This window comes from Mytilus californianus, unplaced genomic scaffold (genome assembly GCF_021869535.1).
Source record: "Mytilus californianus isolate M0D057914Y unplaced genomic scaffold, xbMytCali1.0.p SCAF_5, whole genome shotgun sequence".
NCBI classification, from domain to species: Eukaryota; Metazoa; Mollusca; class Bivalvia; order Mytilida; family Mytilidae; genus Mytilus; species Mytilus californianus.
In genome coordinates, this window is record NW_026262701.1 from 15,092,108 (window position 1) to 15,112,221 (window position 20,114).

A 20,114-nucleotide genomic window follows, 5' to 3' on the forward strand; every position below is an offset into this window, starting at 1 on the left:
TGTACTGTTATTGATTCACCAGCATTGTAAAGGTTTCAAATCATTAGTTGCACAAATACAAATCCTTGGAATGATACATATTTCTATTATAATATATTGTATATTTTAATTTCACAACTTCTGCTTGTTTTTATTATGAATGATTTCTGAACCGAACAGAGTAAAGGAGAAAGCCAAAAAAAATATTAAGGAAGAGATATAAGACATTAAAAGCGTAATTTTTCATGGAAAAGGCTCAGATATTTTTAAAGTAACAAAGACTAGGATATTTTAAAAATCCCGGTGTTATTTACCAGAGTTGTTTCCCTTGTATTCACTCTCCTTAGTACTATGGAAACAAAAACACAAATGGCGGACAAATTTCTCAAAAAATGATGTCAATCTGACTTTTATGAATTTCTACTGCATTATGCGGTCTATCAATTTCATTCCAAACCACAGTTGCCTTAACAATAATAATAACGCTTAATAAAAGGTAAACTTACAATTCACACATGCTGGTAAAAATAGGACATATGTAAACACGTAAAACGATGTACACGAGATTGTAATTTGTATGCTCACGATGTGTGTTAATGGTTAAAATTTAACATACCCCAAGAACACATTGAACATGGTTTTTGCATGTATTAAATCCCGCGTAACAACTGCCGTTATTCAAAGAATGTCGGTTTCATATAACGCAAAAGTGACTATAGACTATACAGTCCTCGAAATCCTAACTTACAGTACACCCTGAATGCATAACTGTCGTTTCCTAGATTTCAGTTTCACACAGGAAACTCTATACAAAAATTTATCACAAAAAGGACCATTTATTGTGTGATTAGAATTATCAAATTATTAATTATTGCCATTTTTTTTCACAAGGTATCAGATCAATGTCCTGCTTCTGTGTCAACATTTATGTATATGTATGAGAAGAATTCATGACAACTCGCCCCACTGCCATATCGCCCCACTTTTCCACCAACTCGCCCCACTTATGAAAAAGGGTAAAATCATGTCAAATTCAGTTCTGGCAGATTCCAAATAAGAAAGTTGAAAAATTCCCCAAATTATGTTTGACAAATCAACACCAATTAAGTTCTGTTTTGGAATAAATGTTATACTTATATAAGTAATAACTTTTTGACAAAAATAGTTCTATTCACATTATACATGTTATATTTTTTAAATAAAGGACACCTTAAAAAAATGTTGCTATCATATTTATAAGAAAATTGACAGACATTTTGACGGAAAATTCTTATGTTAGCAACACAAACAATCCTAATATCTTCAGTATTTTCAAGGTTTGGATGTATATCTTGCTTAAATATGAAAGGCAAATTGGAATAAAATATTTCTTAACGTTTGCACCAATAAAAAAGGAATTGTAATAGCTTTAAAAAAATATTATCTTGGAATTGCTAACATAAGATTTGACAGACATGAACAATGCTGTTATCATAAGATTTGACAAAAATGAACATTGTTGCAAATAGAATTGACAGACTTTATTGCTGCTAACATAATATTTGACGGACTTTCTTGTTGCTAACATAAGATTTGATGGAGTTTTCTGTTGCTAACATAAGATTTGACGGACATCATTGTTGCTAACATAAGATTTGACAGACATTATTGTTGCTAACATAAGATTTGACAGACTAAATAGTGTTGCTAACATAAGATTTTGGCGGACTTGATGCTAACATAAGATTGTGCTAACAAAAGACAAATTTGACAGACAATATATATTTGAGATTTTAAACTAATATTGGAGATCTTATACTAGTTGAAAGTCATATTTAGAACTCCTGCAAAATACCGCCACCTGATATTTAACAAGATTTCAACCCAGGACCAATAACTCTAATTTGTAGCACATCCAAATGTTGCTTACATAAGATGACAAGTTTGACAGAACTTATGTTAGTAGATATAAGAAGATGTGGTATGAGTCCCAATGAGACAACTCTCCATCCAAGTCAAAATTTATAAAAGTAAACCATTATATGTCAAAGTACGGTCTTCAACACGGATCTTTGGGTCACACCGAACAGCAAGCTATAAAGGGCCCCAAAAATTACTAGTGTAAAACCATTCAAACTTTAAATAAAAGACAATTTGATGTTTGCAAGGCAATATCAAGCAGTTCTACTATTATTCATATATTTATATACCAGTTTTTCAATTATTTATAGAGAAAAAAATTTCAAAGATGGCTGGAAAACCAACGGTCTAATCTATATAAAAAACGAGAAACGAGAAACTCTTATGAACCACATCAACAAACGACAACTACTGAACATCAGATTCCTGACTTAGCAACAGATTTGATAAAACTATTGATTAAATAAAGTTAATTGAAAGATCCAACATGTGTTTGTTTAATGCACATTATGAAATACATTAAATTTTTAACAGGCTTATATAAGTACCTACAATGATGTGGCAAGATTTTATGATGATATGTTGCTATCATAACATTTATTGACAGACTAATAAGCAAGGTATTTGAAATTGAAAAAAAAAATATATCACAGATGTTTTTAACAAAAGAAAAGCAAAAGATTTGGAAACAGGGATGTTTGAATAATCAGACTACACTAATAAAAACCATTATACCAGTGTCAACATAAAACGTTGTAACACAGAAACCTTGTGTCAAAAAATGGGAAGTTATTTCCGTCAAACATTTCAAATTTTTCAACTTGTTTTTATCATTTCTACTTTTAATGGAAACAATCATATCAAATAATTGGTTTTCTTGCTTCATTTAACGTTACTATTCATTAAAACATTCACAGATTATTATTCAAATAACAGTTAGTATTATTTTTATTAATTTGTTCCTTTTGACGGACATTTCCTTTTCTTTTCTGGAATCCGCCTTCTGACAACTCGTCCCACTTATGAAAAGGGGTAAAATCATGTTGAATTTAGTCCTGCCAAGTTATTTCAGCACTACAGTTGGGGAGATTGTGTAGATAATAAAATACCTTTCATAAGTGGGATGAGTTGGCAAGACTACATTCATCAGTATTTTACTCTTTTTCATAAGTGGGGCTAGTTGGCAGATCTTTATTTATCGGGATGTTACCATATTTCATAAGTGGTAAATTAAACCAACATTTACTACAGTAGCAAATAAATAAAAGACAATTTGATGTTTGCAAGGCAATATCAAGCAGTTCTACTATTATTCATATATTTATTTATCAGTTTTTCAATTATTTACAGAGAAAGAAATTTCAAAGATGGCTGGTGCACCAGCTAAGGACGATTTAATGAAAACTTTAGACAGTAAATTAGAATTCGCCGATTATGAACAATGGACAAGAAGAAGTAAACCTAGTAAAACTCTCGTAAAACCTGATGGTTTGTATATTAAACACTACATATTTGTCAATGTAAATTTGTTCCCCTTTAACTTAGTGGTTTACATATTTAGATCTTCTATCTGTTACTGAATAAAAATTAGTATGATTTATGAAAATTTTACTAGTAGTTTTATCAAATTATCATTTAAATATTCTGTTTAGAAGTTGTAACATTTAAGAGTTAGTTATAGGAAATACACGTATGTTAAAAAGATTTGTATTCAATCAACTTGTTATCAGGAAACCTGCATACATAACTCAGGCAAAAGTTTCTTTTTTATTAGTAAATTAATGAAATTGAACTTATTAATTTATATTTGTTTTGTGATTTCCAATTCAAACAATTGAGAAACTAAAAATTACATGGCATTTTTAGCCATTTCTTATCTAACACTTAACTCAAAGGCTAGGTAGGATGTTTTAGAAATTACCATAATATTGTCAGTCGGTGTGAGATTATTTTACTTTTTATTCAAAAGATTTACTTTGATTATTGTGGTTTTTTTAGCAAGTAAATCTTTTCTTGTTGGATTGAGAGCTAAATCTGCAGAACCTTCAAAGGGTATTCATGTGCCAACCTACAGAGAAAAGAAGGAGGCAGCTAAACAAGCAGAACTAGATAAAGGCAGAACTGAAAGAATTAAGATTTTAGAGGTAAATTGCTATTGGAAAATTCTTAGGGAAGCAGACTTTTATGATTAGAGTTGTATTCCGGATATTTATTTTTATGGATTATTCAAATATTGACCACCTTCAAAAGTAAATTCTTACTATCACTCCCCACTTTGGTGAGAAGATTTAGACTGTTCATCTGTCTGTCCATCACACATTCTTTGTATTAAATGCAATGACTAATTTGAAAAATAATTATCCATTTCAAATAAAGCATTGCGGATATGAATATCTTTGAGTTTTAGATGGATTGAAATCTGCAAATATTTCTGAGAAATTTTTGATATTTATTGAAAAAGGTGCTTTTTGTCTTGTGTACACAATAATTTCAGTAAAAATGAGTGGATTCAGTAATTTTTGTAAGAGGGCTGAAAATATGATTTTCATTGTTAATTTGGCCAAGAAAAGGTGGATTTTGAGTATTGAAGTCTGGAAATATAAATATACTGGGTGAATATATAAAGGTTCAAGATTCCTTACTAAAAGAAGGAGCTATGGTATGATTGCCAATGAGACAACTATCCACCAAAGTTCAAATGAAATGGATGTGAGTAATTGATAGGCAACAGTACAGCCTTCAACAATGAGAAAAATCCATATCCTATAAAAGAATTTGAAACCATTCAATCAAGCGGCCTAATTTTTAACAAAACTATTTATGAAAAACAAAAAATGACAGACATGAACCAACTGAATATTTTTGGGAAAATCGTAGTTTGTTGTGATAAAAAGTTTTTTTTTTTTATTTGACTTGTTTATACAATGGTATGGGTCTTCATGAAGTGTATTTCCTTTCTCATAGTATATATGTCATCAATTAACAGGAATGTGTTCTTATTTTCAGCTCAGAATAAAAACAAGAAAGAGGACAAATGAAGAATACAAGAAAAGAAGTTTTGAACTGTATCCTATTTTACTTATGACCAATGATTGTCTATAAGGCATTTCTATACAAATACATAGTAATAGGGTTTGAAAGCATTTTTTACTTGTGGCTCCTGCATTATTTGATTCTTTATTTTGTAAATTTGTCTACATTATTGGTGTTTTCTGGTTTAGATACTTTAACTTCAACTTCAAATTCAGAAATTTTCAGAGAACATTATAAAGGCGTCTTGATACCCATTATTACATATTATACTGTAAACTCAGAAATTTTTGCATGCATTTATTATTGTGATTGTTGAACAATGAACAAAAATATGGGATTAATTATGGTCATTTCAGGAAATGCTGCATACAAATAATGCTATCAAATTTTCTGAACACCTCCTGTCGCTCTTTATTTGCAATAGTATTTCAAACACATTGCAAACATTTCTGAATTTAGAGTAGTCTGAAGTAAGGAATTGGTATGTTATGCACTATATATGCACTGATAATTAATCAGTTGAATTACTTTTATAAATGTAATTGTTGGATATACAAAAAGTTAATCTAAATCAGTCCTGTAAAATATTATAGGCTACATATTTGGGCCATCCTATTAGTAAATGTATTGTTAAAAATCTGAACTAATGATATCTACCTGTATAAAACCTTGATATATTTTATACTTGTATTTGAGGGCAGTTAATAAATGAATTGTGTAGGTGATGATATATATTTTGATGGCTTTATATTTTGTGAAATTATTTATAGTTTTGCTAATAAACCTGAAATTCAGAGAACAAGACAAATTAAGGAATTAGAATGAAAGTAGTAAATCTAATAATATTACCAAGTTTGAAATAATAATGAAAATGAACAGTTAAGTTAACAGAACATGTATTTCCTTAACCTCTGACAGGCTAAATGAGAATATAAAGATCAGATGTGCTGTAGAAACAGAAGAGCATGGCACATTGGATGATGTCAAAGCTTTACTGAGAAGATATGAAAAATACAGGGTAAATTAATTACAGAACATATATGAAAGGAATTACAACATATAAAAATAAAACCTTTGATTCATATTCCTACACACCAATTTTCCCATCAATGATTGTCCAAAAAAGTTTCCTTTTTTTTTTAATGTTTTAAAAATAAATTACCACAAAAAAAGATTAAAAAAGTGAAAAAAATAAATGAAAATTTTTCAGAATTCTCTCAAATTTGAAAATTTCATCATCCCAAGAGTCCATAAACAAAAACAAAAATTGATATGTCTTATTCCTTCATTTAAATGATTATTTTATTGTTTTTTTTCTTCATCTTTTAGGGAGGTATTTCAACTCTAAATACAAATTTTTCAAGAGAACATAAGGAGACAAAAGATGAATTACAACAGACAAAGCAGAGAACACAAATGATATTATCAGGTATGAAAAAGCTGATCCAGAGATTCATGGCAGACATTTTATAAATATGCTAACATGTATTGTCCAACCAGTTTTAAGCATGTGTTAAAATTTGTTAAACTGCAGCACATCATAAGTCCCTGTCATCTAGAAATTCTATTTCCTTTAGTATTAATTACTTTGCTTGTATTTGTACAAGGACTATTCCGGAAATAATTGTTGAGTGTGGTCAGTAGGCACTTTTTATTTTACCCCTTCATGCATAAAAGTTATTTCATTATTTTCTATTTTTGTTCAGACTATCTTTCTAAAATACCCATCACCCATAAAATTTGTCAGAAATGCCTTCTGACCCTTCAAGATTTTATGCCAGTTGGTTAATTTTAAGGTTATTTAAATAATTTGCAGATTTTGTCTGTTAGAAAAGTTTGTTTATTTAAAAACTTCAGTTATAATTATCAAATCTTTACAGAATAAGTTGTATATAAAGGAATATTTGTTCATAAACAATTTAAATTTTTCATTTATTGAATGATGCCCAAGGATAGAACTGGGAAAGTGTTTGTTTTTTTGGATTGTTTATTTTGTGTTGTTGGGTTGTTATCTCATTCATGTATAATTCTCACATATCCTTTTTTATGCCCCTGCTGCAGTGCATTAAGTGTTACCTTTATCCATCTGTATGAACTTCCGTACATATGTAGTACATCAGTACATACGTAAGTACATCCCAAATTTGTTTCTGTTCTCCGTTCACTTACTTTAGTTTTCCTCAACTAAATGTTATTAAACTTGTACACAATGCTTATTACCACAAAACACTTTTACCGTTCTAGAGTTATTCTCCTTTACAAAGTGGAAAAATTGCTGAATTTTTCTTTTCCATTCTCTAACTTAAGTTTGCCTCAACCAAATGTGATGAATCTTATACACAATACTTATTACCACAAAACTTAAATCAAGTCTGAATTTGAGTGACATCACTTTTACCATTCTTGAGTTATGTCCCTTTAACGTTATATGCAAGCGGGGGCATCATCTGTGTCATATGGAAACACTCTCCATTTATTTCAAGAAATAAGGGGCCTTTTAAAAATAAAATTAAATGTAACTTGTACCTCATCTTGAATAGATCAGCTTTTCGTACTAATTTATATTATACTTTTTGCAGCTTTGGAAGAAAAAGTAGATGCTTTAGATAGAAAACTGAAAAATAAACAAGAAGAACTACATACATTGTTGAATTACAAAGTAAGTTCTAAATTTATCAACACAGTTCATCATGTTCCATGTATATGATATACGTCTTTGACTATGTATCATGACAGCAATGTGGGAAGATGGCCATGAAAGATGTAAATTATCCTACCCTGATGCATGACAGAATCTGAATTTTTGAAATGAAATCCTGGTTATTAGGTCAAAAGGATAGACAAAAAATGCTATATTGAAAACTAAGATAAAAGCAGCATGAAGCCCTTGTAATAAGCTGGACTGCACTAGTTTTAGAGGCCAAAATTAGTGGGAATGCAAAAATGAGTTTTATCTCTCTAAAATATGTGTTTCAGTCTTCTTCGTAATTTTATGATTGGTTATTCAAATAACTTGCATTTATGCCTTTCTTCTTAAACTAAGAAATCTTAAAGAGCATTTAGATAAAGTCACCATGTAACCTAAAAGATAATTAACATAACAACAAGATAATTGACAAACAAATACTGAGTAATAAGACAAACAACAGTCCACAAAACATTACAATCTAAAGATTGAGCAACACAAACCACTCAAAAATCAGGGTTAACCTAGGTAGGTCAGAGGTATAAGCAATGACTGCTCAAGAAGTTATTTATGGACAACCATTATTAAGCTTTTTTAATGCAAATTATTCATATTTTAATCTATTTTTAGGATAAAGAATACCCTGTGAAGGCCATGAGGATTGCAACACTCCAGAAAGAAATACAAAGTTTAAAAATATCAAATCAGGTATGTCTCATAATCTTCGTTCAGATTTAAAAAAATCAATCAGGGTTGTTTGATATTGTTGAATAAGATTTAAGAGTTTAAAGATAACAAATCAAGTTTGTCTGCTATTGACTCAATGCTATTACTGAGTTTTTATGCCCCCAAGGGGCATTAAGTGTTACCCTTGTCCACTAGTACTGTACGTCCTTATGTACGTCCCGAAATTGGTTTCCGTTCTCTAACTTTAGTTTGCCTCAAACAAATGTTATGAAACTTATACACAATGCTTATTACCACAAAACACAGATCAAGTTTGAGTTTAGTTGGTGTCACTTTTACCATCCTAGAGATATGCCCCTTTACAAATGGAAAAATTGCTGAATTTTTAGTTTCTGTTCTCTAATTTAAGTTTGCCTCTGACAACCAAATGTTATGAAACTTATACACAATGATTATTACCACAAAAATCAGATCAAGTTCGAATTTGGGTGACATCGCTTTTACCGTTTTTGAGTTATGTCCCTTTATAACATTATATGCAAGTGGGGGCATCATCTGTGTCCCATGGACACATTCTCCATTTATTTTATTTTAGGGTTATAAGACTTGATCCATGCAGTTTTCATATATCTCATGTAGTAGTATGTTTTATAAAAGAATCAAGTTTTTACATGATGTAACAAGTAGTATGAGTATAAGGCCTCTGTCAAGAAAAAAAAGTTTAACTTTGATCTTTACAGATCTAGTTGACTTTGTTAATGAAAATTCTACTTCATGGGTTCTAGAAGTCAATATTGCCTTGACTAACTTTTCACATTGAAATATACTGTACACTATCACCTTAAATACCTTGTCAGTTTTTGGCCGTGTTGAGTGTAGTCCAAAACTAGCCTTTAGTATGGTGATGTTGGGCGGATGGGTGAGCAACGAGAAAAGTGTGTACCTAGTTTGTGTAATGTTCACAGGAAGATCACACATGTTGAAGTTGTGCATCTGTTATTATTGAATTGTTTGAGGAATTTCTTCTTATTTTTCCAGACTTGGGAACTTTTTTTCAGCAAAATTAATGTAAGCGGGTACAAGTTTTGTGTAATCAACTCCTGTTACAGTTTTCAACCCAGATCCCTGAAACTTCACAGGAAAATTGCACATATGTTGAAATTGTGCACCTGCTATTATAGAATTGTTTGAGGAATTTTTCCTCATTTTTCCAGCTTTGGGAACTTAGCCATTCTTCAAATATTTAAATGTTCAGTAAAGAGCATTCTCCTGTGTTTAAGAAACATTCTACATACCCGACCATTTGAGTCTTTGAATTTTTTTTAAAAGTTTAGTTTGCTTCAGTTTATTAAATCTATTACAAGCAGGTGATAATAGATATAGATTACCTATGTTATCTGTCTTTTATTTTAAAAATTGCCATCTTTTATGTTATGTCTTGATATGTAATAAGATTTGTCAATTTTTTTAACAGGAAGACCAAGAAGATTTAGAACACATAATTTACACAGAATTATCCAAGTATGAAAAGGATAGGTCGAAAAGATCACAGGCAATCACAAAGGAAATCACTGAGGTGAATACTTATTGAAGATTATATTATATAATACACTGCCAGAGAAATAGCATATATACAATTTTATATACATTTGAAATGCAATATAAAGGAACATTTTCAATAGACATTCTCTGAAATAACACTTAAGAGTTTTGTATTATTTACAAAATTCTCTTGCTTGTTTGATCCTGATATTCAAGAGGTTATAAGCAGAAAAACAACATTAGTCTCTACTCGAAGGATTATATTGTTGAGGGTTGATACTGTATGTGATATTGAAAAAAGACATATCATATACACTTTATTACATTTCACACTGATGTTATTTTTTATAATTTGATAAAGGCTGTGCAATTATAACTGATATTGATATCATAGATAGATATAAGAAGATGTGGTATGAGTGCCAAAATATATGTTGTATTTGATATGACTGATACAGAACGATTGCCTTTGATTGTACTACATATGCAATTAACTTGTATATAGTATTAGTATATAAAAAGTACAATGAATAATACTGGCTAGATTTGACTTAATTTCACGCTCATGCTGTACCAACCCTAGATGAATATCAGCCAGGGCCTTTGCTCTCTGATATTATATCAAATGTTGATACAGCATAAGATTACACATTTTATCATTTAGTGTTCTCAATGAAATAGTTAATTTCCATGCATATCAAGAACTTCTGACATATTTTCATGTCTATAGACAAAATTACACATTTATTGTCTATGTATTGAAATTGATATTTATAAGCTTTCAGTACAGTCACTATATGGTAGATATACTATAGAATGATTTACAATGAATTCTGTGAAAGTACCTTATTTTTGTGCATGTTTGTTTCCTTTAGAAAAAAAAAACAATTGACTTTTTCTGAGCTTTTTTTCGTAAAGCAAATACATAGATTATTATATGAAAATTTATTCAAATATTATTTTTTTTTATGGTAACCAATTTCAGAAAAGGGATAATACAATTTGTTTCAACTATCTTAAGGAACATACATTCAAAACAGAGCTAATAATGTTTTTTTTTATCTTTAGATAAAAAATGGTTCTTTTTATATTGAAAACAAGGTGACATTTATTTTTTGTAGTTATAAAATTAGTATTGGGTTATTCTAGGATTTAGGTATATTGTTTCCTAAAATTTCTAAACCTAGTTGAAATTGACCATCAAGCTGGAAGGTAAAAATATCATTGTCCAAAGCTTCAAATTATAAATCTGTCAGCCATGATCTATAGAGTTAAACGATTGTCAAAAAAGAATGCATCATGAGATTGAACAATATGATATAACTTATAAGTTATAGATAAATTTTAAAATAAATAAGAAAAAATCATTGCATAAAGAGGTTGTAGATACCAAGGGGACATTAACTCATTAGTCTAGATTAACTGACAATGCCATGACAAAAACAAAACAAGAAGAAAAAGAAAAGAAGAGGTCCTATAAGATTTTTATTTTACATGGTTTCTTATATAAGTACTTTCGTTTTGGAAGACTTATTTTACCGACAACCTAGTATTTAATTTTGTATACTAAAATCTGTTATTGGCAGAAATATTTTCATCTTTCAGGCATGTTCAAATTTTTTTCTATTTTAATGCACTAAATTTATTAGTTTATTTGGATTTGGTATTATGTAGCATTATTGTCCTAACAAATCAGTTTCTACAGACAGAAATGGGTTATTATTGTAATTAGTTTGAAACATGTCTATTAGACAGTAACATAACAATATAATAAAAACAGAAAAGACACATCAAGGTCAATTTATGATCTTCAACATTGACTCCTGTCTTTTTCATATTTTAACCTCTGAACTTTCCCAAGAGTAATGAATAAATTATCAGAGACTACCAACAATTTGTCAGCAGCACCAAATAATACACAAAAACACTTGTATATCAACAAAGAGAACTTCTGACAGGTGTTTTCTGATTGTCCATTCAAGAAAATTGTAAATGCATTAGATATGTATCTTTATATATACATGTATCTATATGCTGGTATATTTTGCATCAATTAAAATGGGAAAGGAATGCATGTTATGCACAAACAAAAGACAATCTAAAAAAGAAAAAAAATCACTGTTTTACACACATTCAATATTTTGTTAAAACATTTAGCAAATATACATTTAAAAGTTACTAATATAATGGTAAAGAAAAATAAATTGATCTTTAAATATGACCCATTACACACAAAGTCCAATAATTCTTATATGATTTGCATATCTACATATACTTGAATTGGATTGGTCCTTTAGCATTTTTCTTCTTGGTTTACACTTCAATAGACCATGTTGCCGAAACTATTTTCGTAACCTTCATTGTGATCTATTCGTGCGCAATACAGATGCATGGGATCAAGGGATTCAAGCAAATTGAGATTGAAAAAAACAAATACATAACTGCTAATGAATAATGAAAAGAAAAAAGCTTGGATATTGTCAGGGTAGGAAACTCACTGGAAATGTCTACCAGACCACAGGGCTGGCTGCATAAAGAAATTACCAGTCCTGATCAAAATTTACCAGCCCTGAAAATTAATGCAATAAAAATCCAACCCATTTTCCTTCAATATTCTAAATTATGTTTTTGTGTTTTGAGATGTTTTAATGACTAGAAGTATTATAAGATAAACTTGAGGATTTTTTGTGATGAAAATGACTTATGACTGCTTTTGTAAATACACACTGCAACAAGACTTACAAGTGCACATTTAAGCAGACACTGCCAAGCTTTATGACCATTTGTTCAGAAGCAAGGTGTGATTTCATTTTTAGAATTTGGGGTGGGTACTGGGGGGGGGGGGGGGTGTTAGCTTGTCTTCAGTGTAATTCAGCATGCCTTTGTTTGTACCTTTGTTCCACAAAATTACTTTTAAGCAAAGAAAAATAAAATTTTGGCTTCATTTATAATTTTATTGCTCCTCAATATTTTACCATGCGAGTCGTCACAAATCAACCACTCGAACTCCGTTTTCCAACCAGGAACAATTGTCCACTCCCTCTTAGACTGATTGTACAATTTATTTTTTTCTGTTGAGTTAACAGCAGTTCGCATTTTCGGCGACGAAAGGCCCAAGTACTGTCCTAAAGATATGAGTTTACCAAAACCAATTTGTACTTCCTCTAATATTTATTTTTTATATTAATAAACATGATCGCGATTGGACGATTCGATACCAACTAGCCAATGAGTGCGGATCTTACAAACAACAGGTATCACCATGTTCCCTGCAGAAATCTCGTGTAAACACGTGGTAGTAAAAGGTTAATTGGCAGTCATGATTCTTACATGCTGTTATGAATGGGGTAATACTGAGAACTCATTCCAAAATAGAAAAAGGCAATCCCAACCACCTGCAAAAAATAGACCGTCCACCGGACTGTTGAAATTTAATTTTTGACCGCCCAATTGTAAAATAGGCCGTCTCGGGCGGTCGGGCGGGCTATAATTTCCAACTCTGATATTGTATAAATTTACAATAAATTAAAATTCCGCGAAAATCTTGAATGAGCTTGGCGCAATAACGTCATAGGAAAACTTGTCGTCATACGAATGAAAACTCTCAAGATGAAGATTATTCCGTTTCTTGTACGCTTCAAATGTAAATAATATCTTATTAAAACGAAGTTTTTGAGGTAGGTGTTATTTTATTTTAGATTGTATTGCATTAATCGAACATTAATGGATTTCAGAAAGTCAATATGGCGGCTTACTCCTTAGTTACGAAATGTCAATTGTGCATTTGATGGTAAATAGTAGCCAATGTACCAAAAAAATGCTAATAAAAAATTGCAAATGTTTGGGTTATGAATTATAAGGATTAAACACATTTTTTCTAGAGGATATTGATGTGTAAACTGGGTCGCTGACTCACAAACTTGACTTTTATTCAGTTTGTGATTTAATCGCCCCAGTTTACACATCAATAACCTCTAGAAAAAATGTGTTTAATCCTATAAGATTCTTTGATTGGAATTTTCCCGCTATATTTAACAAGATTCTTGAAAAACTACTGTGGATTCATTTATTTTCATGGATACCAGTTTTTGGTGGATTGAGGAAAAATTGTAGTTTCATGGATATTTGATTTCATGGTTTTGCCAAAGTACGCCTAGGAACATAAAGTAAATAATTACAATTTGTTGAATATTTTTTTTTTTTAATTCCTGGTTTGCCTATACAATGTAACCTCAAAATCCTCGAAAATTGGTATCCCAAGAATACTAATAAATCCAAAGTATAATAGTAGTCAATGTTTTTGAGCATATCAAAGGAAAAAGTAAATTGTGATGCCTTAAACATGAAAAGAAAATTGTTTTTTTTTTGGTTCAGTTGTATGGAGGTGTAGTTTGATGCATTTAATGTAAGGGTTAATATATCATAAATAGATTCTTTTTTTTTTGTCAGAAAGCTATATCCATGATGCATCCTAGTCTCAAAGATATGGCTTTACAGAATATGGTTATGTCAAAGGTTAGTAAAATAGTTGTTAAGATAACATAAAGTAAATTTTAATTATTTCCCCATTTCTTTAGTTTACTCATAATTGGACTTAGTTAATTTTTGCATTCAACACTGAGGTACAGTCTTTGAAAGATGTTAAAACTTGGATAAAAATCAAACCTTCATATAAGTTTAAAATCTTTGACAGAAGCTTCCTATAAATTATCACCCTAGTAAAAATTAAGATCTTGGTGTTATTAATTTTTTGTCTCATTTGTGACAAAAGTTGCAGTATGAGAGACATAGGGATTACTATCCGGCAGGGCAGTGTAAACTATTTATATAAAGCTTTATATTTCAGAAAACTGAAGACCTGGATGCTTTATATCTTACAAAGTTTCTGTCTGTCATTTGTCCATTCTCCTTGACCTCATTTTCATGGTTCAGTGACTGCTTGAAAAAAAATTATAAGTTTTTTTGTCATGTGAATTTCTCACTTATTAAAAGTAATAGGATAACTATTTTTGGTATATGGGTTCCTTGCAACGTCTACATGCCCATCAGACAGGGTTGACCTGATCTGGACCTCATTTCATGGATCAGTGATCAAGGTTAAAGTTACATGATTAGGTTCGTTTCTCAGATATGATAAGCAGTAGGTCAACTATATGTGGTTTATGGAATGATTGACAGGTGTACATGTCTGTCTGGCAGGTATCATCTGACCTTGACCTCATTTTATGGTTCATTGTTCAATGTTGAGTTTTTGTGTTTTGGTCTGTTTTTCAATTACCATAAGCAGTAGGTCAACTATATTTGTTATATGGAATAATTGTAAGGTGTACGTGTCTGTCTGACAGAATTTATCTGACCTTGACCTCATTGTCATGGATTTTTTTTATGGAAGTTTATGTAATACTTGTAGTAAAACCTTTATCTTTAAGACTTTCAACATAAAATCAATGGTCAGTTAAGCAGGTGAGACATTTCAGCATGTGCACTCTTGTCTATATTTTACTGATAATAGATTTAGTTTTTGGTTGTCAACATTACACATTTACACAGCAGCAATTGACGGCAAGATGCAGGTTATTTTTTATATAGTATAATAGATCAGTTTCCATATACATTAGTATTTTGACACTGAATTTATGATTGAAAGAATATCTTTTTTTTGGAAATGCATAAACATCCCTAATACCCATAGAAAAAATGTGGTGTCCAACTCTCCTATTAACTTTTTCTTTGAATTGCCCTTAGAAACATATGAGTGGGAAGTCCATTATGATTTGTCTCCCCAACAGATGTTATGTGTGTATATGCATAGAAATAGATTTTGGGTATACATTAATAAAACGGCAACCTAGCAATACAGAAAATTTATCTTAAAAAAATAAAAAAGTGTCAGTATTATATGTCTATTTCTAAATCACCCTAGAAAAGTGGTTGATGATATTTAAGAAGTATCAAAATTCTGCAATCAACACCAAATTTCATAAATGATAAAAAAAAAGGTATAATTAAAGACAACAAGAACAGAGGTTTCTGACTTGAATTATCAATCAATGTTAAGTTTTTATTTGTTATTTGCTTTTGTTAGGAAATAGAAATTCACAGAAAGAATCAAGAGCAGTTAAAACAAGAAAACAGACAAATTGAAGAAGAAGTTCAAAGGTTACTCAGAGATCCAAAAACTAACACTAGGTATCAAATGTTTCCAGAATTCTTCCCACAAAGAGAAAAGTAAGTATCATTTCTTTAAATTGTAAAATATCTGTATTAAAGCGTATATAATAATATTGTGTATTACTGATTTTCTTTCAAATTGAGTTAAGAGATTGTTATTTATGATTTTATTGTAAACTAGGTTTACCCTCCTTCCTTAAAAAGGGTATTTTGGCTTACCCCTGTCCATCTGCCCTTGAGTCAGTCTGTCCTTTCATCCATCAGTATTTCCCTTGAAACTTTTGTTGCATTATACTAGAGAGTAAAATAACAAAAATACCGAACTCTGAGGAAAATTCTAATTGGAAAGTCCCTTATAAAATGGCAAAATCAAAAGCTGAAACACATCAAACTAATGGAAAACAAATGTCATATTCCTGACTTGGTACAGGCATTTTCTTTATAGAAAATGGTGGATTAAACCTGGTTTTATAGCTAGCTAAACCTCTCACTTGTATGACAGTTGCATAAAATTCCATTATATTGACAACAATGTGTGAACAAAACAAACAGACATAATAGGTAAAAATGTCAAAAATAGGTGTACAGCATTCAACATTGTTGTCGAGCCTGCGACTTATGTCGCAGAAAGCTCGACATAGGGATAGCGATCCGGCGGCGGCGGCGGCGGTGGCGTTAGCTAACTTCTTAAAAGCTTTATATTTTAGAAGATGGAAGACCTGGATGCTTCATACTTTGTATATGGATGCCTCATGTTACGAAGTTTCAGTCAGTCACATGTCCAATGTCCTTGACCTCATTTTCATGGTTCAGTGACTACTTGAAAAAAAAGTTCAGATTTTTTGTAATGTTAAATTCTCTCTTATTATAAGTAATAGGATAACTATATTTGGTATGTGCGTACCTTGCAAGGTCCTCATGCCCGTCAGACAGTTTTCACTTGACCTCGACCTCATTTCATGGATCAGTGAACAAGGTTAAGTTTTCGTGGTCAAGTCCATATCTCAGATACTATAAGCAATAGGTCTAGTATATTCGGTGTATGGAAGGACTGTAAGGTGTACATGTCCAACTGGCAGGTGTCATCTGACCTTGACCTCATTTTCATGGTTCAGTGGTTATAGTTAAGTTTTTGTGTTTTGGTCTGTTTTTCTTATACTGTATGCAATAGGTCTACTATATTTGGTGTATGGAATGATTGTAAGGTGTACATGTCTAGCTGGCAGGTGTCATCTGACTTTGACCTCATTTTCATGGTTCAGTGGTCAAAGTTAAGTTTTTGAGTTTTGGTCTTTTTTTCTAATACTGCATGCAATAGGTCAGCTATATTTGGTGTATGGAATGATTGTAAGGTGTACATGTCTAGCTGGCAGGTGTCATCTTACCTTGACCTCATTTTCATGGTTCAGTGGTCAAAGTTAAGTTTTTGAGTTTTGGTATTTTTTTCTAATACTATATGCAATAGTTCAACTATATTTGGTGTATGGAAATATTTTATGATCTATATGTCAGTCACGCAGGTTTTATTTGACCTTGACCTCATTTTCAAGGTTCATTGCTCAGTGTTAAGTTTTTGTGTTTTCGTCTGTTTTTCTTAAACTATAAGCAATAGGTCAACTATATTTGTTGTATGGAAGAATTGTTAGCTGTACATGCCTGCCTAGCATGGTTCATCTGACCTTGACCTCATTTTCATGGTTCATTGGTCAATGTTTAGTTTACTTGGTTAATGTTAAGTTTATGTGACAGTTGTAATAAAGCTTTATATTTAGGACTATCAACATAATATCAATGATTAGTAAAGAAGGCGAGACATTTCAGCGTGTGCACTCTTGTGTTATAATCTTTATCACTATAAAAACAAACAAATATATATATATCAACAAAGAAAAACAAAATGGCATATACTAAGTATCTACATATTAGAGGTATAACTTGTGATATGTTTTCAAATTCATCGATCATCAACTTTCTGATGATCAAATACTTGTATACTTACATATAAGGGACATATATGAAGTTTTGGCCACATTTTTGGTGGGAACTGCAAATCAGAGCTTTCTAAAATTTGTTAGCAAGCTTTATGTCAGCATTCTACACTGTTTGATTCCATTTAACATCCGTCACTTTATATCAATGTCCTGTTTACCAAATAGTTATAAGAATGGGTATCATTTGTGATTGATTTGAATTTTGATTTTTGGTGTTTTAATACCAGTTTTAAGCACCGCTTTTGGGCTATTTCGTGGTGGCTAGTTTTTATTGGTGGAGGAAGCCGGAGTGCCCGGAGAAAACCACAGACCTTCGATAGGAAAACTGACAATCTTAGTCAATTAAGATTGGAGTCGAGTGCACCCCCACGAGCGGGGTTCCAACTCACAACCTCAGTGTTGACTGGCTAGTGATTACAGTAGTAACTACTTAGACCACTCGGCCACTGAGACCCCGTATCATTTGTGATAAATAGCGCACAGATTACATTTAAGTAAGAATCAACTGTAATAGACTAAAAGTCAACAGGCAGTTCTGTCCAAAGTGTTAAATCAAAAGATATTTTTGGATTCTATATTTCTAATAACCAAAAAATGCCAAAGTTATTTCCAACCTCAAAATCATTAAATTTTCAAGACATCTCAAAAGACAAAACACTGTATATCTCCTACTTGAGGACAGCTGGTACGATATGTATCACCCTAACTTGACTGGACTTGTGTTGCACCTGTCTTTGGAGAAAGGTAAAAAAAGGAAATTCTGTCATTCCCTGTTTGTATCAGTCAGTAAAAAAAAATGCATCTTCAACCACTCTGATGATTTCAATGTTTATCCACACCAGATAGTTTCATACTTTAAAATGTTAGGTTAACCAATCATTTTAAAATTCAATAACAGCTATTCAGAGTTGATATTTTAGACATAGACTATAAGTTGCTGGGTCATTGAGCCACTTCTCTTTTTATTCTAACAACAATTATTCTTTTTATTATAAGAAAAAAATCATTAAATAGGACTGAGAGTTAATTTAAATCATGTTAATAAACAATTATTTCCATTTATTTTTCAGATGTACCCCTGACATGGATGTTATTCTTGATATACCAACTCAGCAGTGGTTACCAATATAGCATTTATATCTAATTATGTGAATGGATGACTGCATGTGTCAATAGAATGAGTGTATTAATAATTATATTTATTTTATTTATGTAAATAATGACCACCTACATTGGTAATTAATATATCTGATGTAAAGTCAGAATTTTTAAGTAAATATGAACAATAATTTTGTTAGTTGTTCCTTGTATTGATGAAGAGTTTAAAAAAAATATAAAACTATAAGTTGTTGAGAGCACCATACATTATATTCTTAAATCAAAGGTTAACATTTGTTATCTATTTAAAATATGGCTCAAGAAAGGGATTGGGTTTGCACCAAAGGTTTATGTAAAGAAAAAAAAACTCATCTGTAATTTTAAATTAACATTCCATGTTAAAAATGCATTCCCCATTAGCTCTCCCCTTTTTTAGCTCACCGGGCCCGAAGGGCCCCATGTGAGCTTATGCCATCACTTGGCGTCCGTCGTCTGTCGTCGTCGTCTGTCGTCGTAAACTATTTAAAAGTCTTCTCCTCTGAAATTACTGGGCCAATTACCTTCAAACTTTAACTAAATGTTCCTTAGGGTATCTTGTTTATAAATTGTATCCGAAGTTTTGATCCATCGACAAACATGGCCGCCATGGCTAAAAATAGAACATAGGGGTCAAATGCAGTTTTTGGCTTATATCTCAAAAACTAAAGCTTTTAGAGCAAATCTGACCGTAGATAAAATTGTTCAATTGGTCAAGATCTATCAGCTCTGAAATTTTCAGATGAATCAAACAACCCATTAGTGGGTTGCTGCCACCGAATTGGTAGTTTTAACAAAATTTTGCAGTTTTTTGTTATTATTTTGAATATTATTATAGATATATATAAACTGTAAGCAGCAATAATGTTCAGCGAAGTAAGATCTACAAAAAAGTTAATATGACCATAATTGTCAATTGACCCCTTAAGGAGTTATTGCCCTTTAAAGACAATTTTACACAATTTGTTCATCAAGTTTGCTAACATTTAAAA

At 31.0% G+C, this 20,114-nt stretch overlaps 1 protein-coding gene and 1 long non-coding RNA gene across 43 annotated transcripts in view; both read left to right on the forward strand.

Moving 5' to 3' along the window:
* The window catches only part of LOC127703119 (uncharacterized), a 365,292-nt gene that overhangs the window by 102,547 nt on the left and 242,631 nt on the right, over positions 1-20,114 (forward strand). The window lies entirely within an intron of this gene.
* On the forward strand, positions 332-19,277 carry LOC127703112 (uncharacterized protein C20orf96-like). Its single transcript, XM_052207560.1, has 12 exons — positions 332-475; positions 3,229-3,366; positions 3,877-4,022; positions 4,885-4,943; positions 5,830-5,929; positions 6,241-6,340; positions 7,491-7,570; positions 8,228-8,305; positions 9,759-9,860; positions 14,276-14,341; positions 15,912-16,054; positions 19,059-19,277. Exons 2-12 carry the CDS (start codon positions 3,246-3,248, stop codon positions 19,117-19,119), a joined length of 1,056 nt encoding a protein of 351 aa, XP_052063520.1. The 5' UTR covers positions 332-475; positions 3,229-3,245; the 3' UTR covers positions 19,120-19,277.